Source organism: Populus trichocarpa, chromosome 12 (assembly GCF_000002775.5).
Source record: "Populus trichocarpa isolate Nisqually-1 chromosome 12, P.trichocarpa_v4.1, whole genome shotgun sequence".
In the NCBI taxonomy this organism is placed as follows: domain Eukaryota; kingdom Viridiplantae; phylum Streptophyta; class Magnoliopsida; order Malpighiales; family Salicaceae; genus Populus; species Populus trichocarpa.
The window spans coordinates 14308631-14318541 of NC_037296.2; the positions used below are offsets into that span (position 1 = coordinate 14308631).

The following is a 9911-nucleotide window of genomic DNA, read 5'->3' on the forward strand; positions in this document are numbered from 1 at the left end:
GGTTCTTTATATAGGCTAAGGAAGGTGGAATTTCTTATGTCATGCATGGTAATTAAACCTGGTGACATCTAACTGTTGGCCAGGTTTGAACTTTATTGAAACTAAAAATTCAAATGATAAATAAGCTAATATATAAAAACATAGATTCTCTACTCTTGTCTTAGTAATACTTTTGTCTTAAAAAGAATATATGTTATCCTCTTTCACAAATATACATATGTGGTCAAACCCAACTTATGTGACATAGTCAAAGAGAGACTCTTTTTTTTGTATGGAAAATTGAATTGGATGCCACTTGCATGGATTTAGTTAATTTCCATGCAATTAAGTTCACAAGAGAGCACATTAATTTTCCTTTGCTGGCTAAGAACTTGTCTTTCCACTTTTGATGTCTATTTTCCTCTCTTTTGATTTAGTTTGTTAATTCCCAATGATTGTAATTTAAGGGCAAGATTAAAACCAATTTATAGTATAAGAACACACAATTTAAATTCTACATGGAAAGCTTCAAATGGAAAAGGATGCAACTTCAATATGTATTGTGGTAATTAAGTTTAAATTACAGAATTAATAACTCAATATGGGGATCCAAATTTTCAAATAAATTCATAAAACTATGTGTCTAGATAATCAAAATACAATTCAAGCACAGGGGAAAACTTCGCTGAAAATTATTCATGCATCTCTTACTATTCTCATAAAGGCTTTCCGTCTTCTATAAACTAGCTATATATGCGTGTACCAAGTATCTTTGCTCCCTTTTTGAACCATAAAAGAAAAGGAAGAATATCTATAGCTCTTCTTATATGTGTAGCCATCCTAATTGAATTATTACTCTAGGAATTAATTAGGACACAGTAATTTGACCTGGTAGCGTGGAAATTTCACCCATAATTAAGTGAAGACTGACGGGAAAAGAATAAAAATAAAATTCATGACGTGCCCATGGTATTCTCTTGAAGAATATGACATGCTTCACTTTTGTATGTTGTTGTTGACCTTGACCTCCTATAGTTTAACAGGCAGCTACACCAGTTAACGCGTTATAGAGATAAGTCAAAGGCATATAATTTGATTGATTCAATGGCATGTAAACAAATCTTGCTAAGACTCCATGTAAATAGATGGCCAAGTACTTAATTATAGACGGTAAATTGTGGGATTTACAAAATTTAAATATTTGATTGGATTTATAAATATAATGATTATATATATATATATCAGTTTTTTTTCCTGAAAATCTTTCAGATTTATGTCTCGAGTGTAACATATTATTCAAAAAATAATTTTGATTATTGAATAATTGAATGAGTATTCAATGATTTTCATACTTCTAATTATGTAAATAAAATAAAAATATAGTCATCTTCCACTTCTTTTCTCTTTTTTTTTTTAAATTTATTTATCAAGTTAACAAATTCTATTTTTGGCCATGACATCCCACAGGTTGAGCCAATCAGCTAATATTGTACTAATCACCTTTGCTCTTGAGAAATTATCTCTAAACCTCCATGAATTATTAGAACGAAGACCGCAACAATTGAACCCAGTTTCGGGTCTATCCATTGTTTTGTTTTTTTTATATATAAAGAAAATATTTGAATATAAAACCTTTTATTTTTTGGAAAACAATAATATCAATCAACTTATTGACACAGATCTAACTACATGCATCTATGGGCATGATTGCTATTTCTAGATGCTTATCTCATAAGAGAAATATAAATATAAAAAAGAGAGAAAATCATATCTGGTTTTCTTGAAAAAAACGATAAGAATTCTCTCTACTGTTAAAACAAATATATTTTTAATTTTTTTTTTTTTTATGTATATCTCTTTCCCATGCTATAAATATCATGTAATTAATTCTAAAAATGTAACTCAGTGGTCAAATTCCAGGTTTGCTTTCTAGAGATCACTAGTTTGAGTCTCACAGACCTTAGGGTCACTGGAGATTTACATGGTCGTTAACTTTAAAACCCGTAAAATTAATTAAAATATGTACAAACTGGTCCGAACACCTACATTAATAAAAAAAAAATTATCAAATTATGATACGCAACATCATAAAATTTCCCAACAGTTTTTTTTTTTTTTTTGAATGAGGTATGATGAGTAATCTAAGGCTATAAGTAAACGACGAGGGAGATTTGTACACGTATGCAAAACATGTAGCCGAGAATTACTAGTACTTTTGGGCAGGTGCGGCGCCAGCTTCGTGAGCTTCCCGATGGAGAGTACTGGTTAGACATTATATTATCAAAGTTAGGATAACTAAATTCCTTACTTTCGTACCAAAATAATTTAAGATTCAAAAAGCTTGGCCTTGTGAGATATCACTATCTCAAAAGTCATAACGAAATCGAGCACGGAACAAGCAGCTGTCTCATTGAATTTTTTTTAAAAAAAAATATTGAAAATCATGCCAGAAAAAAATGAAGGGATAAATTTTGTAGTTAATGAGATTTGCTTCCTCTCTAAATTCAAGTTTTAAGATAAAAATCTAAGAAGATTTATTCACTTAGTTAATACACTGAATTGATGTAAAAATATACTCTTAAAATCATTAAAAAAATTTAATTTTGATAGAAACTAGTTCGGAAAAAAATATTAATTGTTGACTATTTATTCCATGTTCTCCATGTAGACTAAGCCCAATACTTTAGACAACATGCATTTCTACGAGGGAGGTAGTTTTGGGTTAGAGTAGGCCATAATCTATGAAAATTTTGTATGTTCACGACTTCATGCATGCATGCAGATATGGTTCAAATTAATATTTAATTGATTGGTGCAGTGAATCTGTGTTCCTAAATTGCGTATAAGTTTGATCTTGTATAGTGTTTTATACTCTCACTATTAAATATTGTTCTACTTATATAAATAAAAATGATGACTAATATATTATTTGAACCTCTTATTATTTTCAACTTGATATCAGAAACCTGCATCTTAACACTTTTCTTTTCTTTCTTATGGATCCAACACAAAATCACAACAACGGAGCTCCCATCATCGTTGTTGTCCTTGATTTAGTTCTCTCATTCTCACCCATGGTATCTGCATTAATACTGTCTTTTTTTTTTTGTTGAATCTGCCAATGGTTCTTTTAAAGACATGGGTGAAAATGAAAAAATTGGAAGTTTAATAGTCAATTTGCATAAATCCAAGACCAATAATAAAAAAGAAAAAAGGCACTAAAATCTGGGGCTGATATTGATGTTTGGTAAGGGCAAAATTGCATAAAATTAGAAGTTGAGGTTAATTAATGATGCAATTGGAAGAAATTAAAAGCCAAATGACTAAATTAAACTTTGATCAAATCCCTAAATTAAAACACTAAAGTCAAAATGAAGCTGTTTTGACAAACAAAAAAAAAACTTGATGACAAGTTGTCTGGTTATTGTTCATCACCCCTACCTTTTACCCGAAAAATCGCTTTGGTAGTTACCTTTTCAGAGTATTTAATGCTTTGTCTCTCAACCAAACTGGATAAACCCTATACCATTATGGTGGCCTGACATTGTACTACACCCCAGAGTAGGTCTCGTTGTCTGGTTGCCCCAATAGTTGTCGCGACATCGCTCCAAATGGCCAACTTGACCAGCATTCAACAACCATTTTTCACAGACTATGATGTCACATTTGAGCCAACAATTAAGATCCTTCTCAATTGAATCAAGGGCTAAGATTTATTCTCAATAAAGATAAAACAACCCTCTTCCACCCATTATAAATAAGGGTGGATTACAAATTGGAAAACAAGAAATTCGAGTATAAAATTGGCAAAAAACCAGCTCTTCCCCCGGTTTTCACCAGCTAACCTTTCCTCTATTCCTTTGTTGTGCCTTCGTCATCGTTGCCGCCACCAAAAACACGTTGGACTTCCCAGCACCACTAGGAACACCACCAACAGCTCTTTTCCTCCGGCCAGATGAGCCTTTTTCATTCCCTAAAAAAAACCCTAGATCTATCTCTACCAAACTAGTAGCCACTATAATTTTTTTCTCTTTCCCTGATCTCTCCTCCACCACACAACCCTTTCAGCATAACCCAAAAACATTTAAATCCCCACAGCATAGCCCCCACAGTCTTCAACCTCTAGCCATAACCTTACCCACACAAAAAAAACCATCTGACCCTGGTCCCAAACACCAACACCCAGCCTCTCCCCTCTACTACCAACCATCGATCCACAACTAAAATGCCGGCCCCCGATCTCTCCTTCATTTTCCAACCCAAAAAACTGACTATCACTTTTCTTCTCCATTTAAGTCGTTGCCCGCAGCCCTCTCAACTTCAACATTACCAGTGACAGTGGGTTTCCCCAAGAAAACACTAGCTTCTTCATTTTTTTCAACCAGCCTCCAGCAGCAGCCCATACATGGCAGGGCCCATAGATCCAACAACCCTCTCATTTGATTCCAATCATGGTCATCAACACCACAGCTCGTCGCTGCCACTAACAATAATAGAAACACAGTCACGCCAGCGACCTCTTGGTCTTACCGCTAGCTACCTGAAATAGAGAAGAAGAAAGTGAAACCAAAATAAAAGGCAAATATGTTTGGAGGAAAAAAAAACAAACTGCTTGTGAAAATTATTTTTACAGATAACGGTGATCTTCACCGCCGGCTCAGGGAGAAAGAAAGGAAAATGAGATCGAAGTTTTGGAAGACCAGATATCACTCCTCGAAGGGCGTGGAGGAACATTGTCGGTGTAGAAGTGGAGAGGAGAGGAGATCGTGAGGCTTCAGATCCAGTAGCCCACCATCCTCCAGCAGCTTCGACGAGTGAATCCACGTGTCAGCAATGGTGGTGGCTCGTGGTACACACACCGCCATTATCCCGCGGCCCTTTTGACCCGATTGCAATAGCTCCTGGATATGCTAAACAACTCAAAATGTCAATTCATTACCTCAAATTAGTTTTTGACAAATTGCTATAATGTTGTGGAATTTGAGACATCTTTATTGTTTTTGTATAATATTTGGACTATTTGGACACTATTGATTTGAATTGATTTATGTTTTTGATTTGATAATTTATGGTGGACGATGTGTTTACTTTTTGGAGTGTGATTTTTTTTTTTAATTTATGGTTTATGTTTTGGTTTGGTGTTTGCTTGACTTTGAGTTGATATCAAATAACAAATAATTTATTTTTTAAAATTGATATCTTATTCGATTTAAAATATATTATTGTGTTTTGTCGAACGCCACTTTAGTCAAAATTTCAAAGGCGGTATGATGATAATTTTGCAATTAATTTTGATTTCCTCACTTTTGTTTTCACATTTTCATATTTAATATTTGGAATTGTAACCTACACGCGATATGATTTTTCGGTATTAAACGAATTGGTTCCCTCCCATAAAAAAAAAAAAACAACAAAAAAAATCTTTCCTTCCAAAATACAATTTCTATATTAATTTGCATATGGTCAAGTCTCTAAAAAATAGATTATAAATGCATATTTCCCTATATACAAAAATCATAAAAAAAAATATAGTTTTTACTTTGTGTGTATTTTTTGGATTTAATAACCAGTTTATTAAAACCATGATAACTTAGCCTACATTTCAAAAAATACCAAAATATTATTTTGTTTTCTTTTAGTATCCAAGATTATAAACTTATACGTAAGACGTATTTCCAATATTAGATGAAAAGGTAGTTCATTTTGTTTTTATATTGACATTAGAACAATTATGTTTTTAAACTGATAAGATAAGAATTTCTTTACTGAGAATGATTTTTCTTTAGCCATAAACAGACTAACTATTAGAAAAAATAACAATATCTTAGTTTACATAAGATAAATGAACAATGCAGCTTACCTCAAGGAAAACATATTAATTATGGGTGCTAATATATTTTCTTTACGCAATCAATCTCTTTACCTAAATTTTGAGACTGGTTAGGGTTTCTAGTGACCAAAATATTATGTGACAACTCTCATTCCCTTCTTTTCTTGTCCTTTCTCCCCACACCTTTCCTCCCGCACCATTTCCGATCTAGAAGGATGATCGCCACAATATTGTACATGTGCGACACTTTAGATAAGAAAAAAATTATTGTACTTTATTTTCTTTAATAAAATTTGACACATTCACCGAAGAAAAACAAACAAATGTATTTTCTTTTCTAGTTGCTCCAGTCAAGTAAATAATATTTATAAATTAACTTGTACATTCAGTGTGTTAAAATGTACAAAAAAAAATTGAATTGCAAAATAAATACAGTGAAAAATACCACAGCATAGATGGTCAAAGGTCAGAAGTAAATGGGACTTTGGTTGCTGGCAACCATGAATCTCCAGCGATGAGGTTTCTAACAGTGAAACGTGAGGCCACACCAGGGCTAGTTATAACATGATATCCTTTCCAAGCAACCCTCCTTTTGGTTGAAGAGCCAGGCCCAAAATTTTTATACTCTCCATAATACAATGTGTCTTGAGCAAAGTTACTAGTACGTAGCCATGGTGACCAACCTGATGGATTAATAAAACTATCAATGTAAGTTCGAAGAATAACAGTCCTAGAATATTGCATCCATGGCCTCCCCAAGTATGTTTCAAACGCTCCAACTACCGGCTTCAAGTCAGGCGCCGGTAGAATTCGAGAATTATGGATAGAAATTCCGGTGTTTTGGAAAGGGTCATTACGGCCTTGTGCTGTTATCATATTTGCTTGACCCTTCAAAGGCCTCCTCACATAAATAATAGAATTTTGGAACACGACTGCTGCATTACCAAAAATGAAGTCTATGGTGCCAAAGATGTAGCATTCTCTATAGAATTGCCTTTGAGAGTGGACAAAAAGGGTGTCTTGATATCCTTGAATGGAACATCGATAGAAAACTGAGAGATCTGAGGCTGATCGGAGCGCAACTGCTTGACCCTTTAGTGGACCTGCCGTGTTTATGAAGGTAATGCCACGAGCCACAAAGCGAAGGCCATCAATACCTACAAATCAATATTTAGGTAAATTAGGCTTATTTCTTTAGCTTAGTGGACAAGCTAGTAAATAATGGAGCACAACCATAAGTTATCACTCCAGTTAAAGGTACTGAAAAACTTGGATCATATTATAATTAAAATCATGTCTAACATCATTTCAAACAATTAAAATTGCCGAAAAATATATAGAATTAGTTGTAATGGTTTTTGTTAGAATTAAAAGCTAAAAAAAGGCAAAATCATGGATATTTGATTGAGAATCAAGACATCTCTAGCTAAAATATATATAATTACTATATCCATTCTTTATTATGAAATCGTAGCTTTTAAGGGAAGAGAGCAAAGCACTAAAACATTATACGTACATAAACAATTCAGCAATTGCCTATTTAATTATTAACTCTATGAATTCTTCTCCTAAATATTCCTATACCAACAAAGCTTCATTCTTCTCCCTTTCTGTTCATCTCAATCAAAATTCTTGGTCCTCGAAAATATATTTGATCGTATGTTAAAACTAAAGTTAACTTGATAGAAGGATAGCGGATAGCAATTATCATGGATAAATTTAAGCATGAAAAGATATAATTTCTTACCAGCGGTTGCAGAACTATAAGTTGTATAACCAGCCCCAACACTCCGGCTACTTGTAATTATAGTATCTCTCAATCCATCTCCAACCAGCCAAATATTGTTGCTGTTAACTCTAACTACAATATTTTCCCTGTAAACTCCTCTTTTCACATATATAATAAACCTAGTTCTGAATATCCTCTTTGAGGCTGCATCAATAGCTGCCTGAATAGTCCTAAAATTCCCTAAACCACTTTTTGACACGACTAGATTCGCCTTTGCTGCTATTGATGTAGATTGCAATAGCCGTCTGTTTTGCCCCGAGAACCAGCTAGGAAAGTACCCTTGTGTGTTATTATCTTCAGTTGCAAGCGAAACCCCATTGATAGCCAGAGTATTGCTAATGAGCTCAGACAAGTTTTTCGACGCGGCTGGCATCGTAAAATCTGTCACATTGAGGTCCAAGGACCCGGTTCGGCATGTTTGGATGTTGGTTAGAGCCGTGCTTAGCCATGTTTGTGCATCAAGATCTGTACACGGAAGCCTCTTCTTTTCTAAACCAATTAGGGTGCGGTTAAGTTGAAGAATGGTATTAGAGTGAAGTTTTAAACAATCCGACCATACAGCTCTTTGGTTCTGGTTCTCACAATTCTGTTCGAATTGTGAGACCTGACCTTGTGCAATGAGGGCGCTCTCAAGGGCTAATTGGATAGACATTATCCGAAATTGGGACCTATGTTTGAGAGAAAAATGATGGTGGCTATGGCTCATGTGGTACATGCAAGTTGAAGGGTGTGGTGTGTGGTTGCACCACCAAGTTATGTTGGCTTCGGTGCTCTTTGATGCTGCAAATGAGAGCATTGAAGAGAAGAACATCAATGTTGCAAATAGCCTAACCTTGGCTGACATGATTGTGTTTCGTTTCATTTTTTCTGATTTGGATCTTGAGGCTCTTTAGGGTCATATATAATAGCTTGTTAGCAGAGGGTCTCTTGATTATTTGAAAGTGCAGAGTAATATTCCATATATATGAAAATGCAAGATAACCTATTGAGTACTCCACTCCATGTTGTCTTTGCTTAGTGCACACACGAAAATTAATACTCCTTTTGCGTAAATAACTATTTCTGCATACAAAATCAATTAAAGTAAAGCAAGAGGCAAAGAGACAAGACATGAGTTAACTATTTGTTAAATAGCAATGTTATTAAAGTCATACAGTACAGTACGATGACTCAACAACTCAATTGACGAGTTAGATGATTAATCAAGTAATTAAAAAGAAATTATTTCAATATGATATTATTATTTTTTAAATTAAATAAAGTTTTAATCAAATCTATCAGTTTATAGATTCATTCATTTCATTGAGCAGATAAAGTCATATTAAATTAATTTCTATCTTATTTTTTTAAAATTTAAATTGAATTAGATCTCAAATTGATTTATCGAACTAAAATGAGTTTAATAAAAATATTAAATAAGATAAATTATTTTTAGTTTAGCTTCCATACATTAAAATAATTTTCTTAATCAGATCTTTCTAAATCATACATTCATAAAAAAAAAAAAAAAAATCCTCAGTACAGTGTTGGTAGGTTGGTACAATAATTTAACTACATATAGTATCAGAATATTTTTCAACATATTGTGATAAAATCCTCCAAGAAGGAAGTTCATATATAATCTTCGATAATTATCATATTATCTTCTTTGTTATCGTTAACCTTGACAGAAGTCACTATAGAAAAGAAAACCCTTGACAAAAGTGCATAGGATTGCCCTCTTTCTGGGTCAATTACGTAATGCATAGAATAATAAGCAGGCCAATTAAAGCAGATCGGTGATTATTACGAAGAGAAGACATGCTATGCTTGCAAGAGAAAACGTATGCCATGAAATCAGCTTGAATAATTATATTCGTAAATAAAACTTTATTTGATCAACTTGCTTAATTAACCGTACGTTAATTAACTATGAAACTATCTGTCATAATTATTTAATAACGTTGAGGCAAATCTTTGTAAATAAATTCTTATTTTGTCAATGCTTTAATTAGCAGCTGTTCCGCTTGATGTGATTTAATTAAGCTTTGAATTACATATATAAACCAAGTTTTTTTGTAAAGGTTGTAATGATAACAAAGAAGAATAAACATTAATTATTCTTTGTTGTATATATTTATTTATAATACTTCTTAAGTACGGTGGAAGTAAAAGTTCCTTCAAAAGGAAGAAATAATTTTATTCAACTATATATTACTCGAACAGTTCTGATGATCAAAGATCCATACAAAAAATATGAATGAACATGTGCTTTCTAGATTGTAGGGCAAGCCAAATATCCACAAATTAATTATGGCATTTTTTACCATTTCA

General features: G+C 33.2%; 1 protein-coding gene across 1 annotated transcript; it reads right to left on the reverse strand.

The window, feature by feature from the left end:
- Positions 1-6137: 6137 nt before the first annotated feature.
- On the reverse strand, positions 6138-8550 carry LOC7482190 (probable pectinesterase/pectinesterase inhibitor 33). Its single transcript, XM_002318248.4, has 2 exons — positions 7557-8550; positions 6138-6966 (listed from the first exon to the last, which is right to left on the reverse strand). Exons 1-2 carry the CDS (start codon positions 8458-8460, stop codon positions 6269-6271), a joined length of 1602 nt encoding a protein of 533 aa, XP_002318284.2. The 5' UTR covers positions 8461-8550; the 3' UTR covers positions 6138-6268.
- Positions 8551-9911: the final 1361 nt, after the last annotated feature.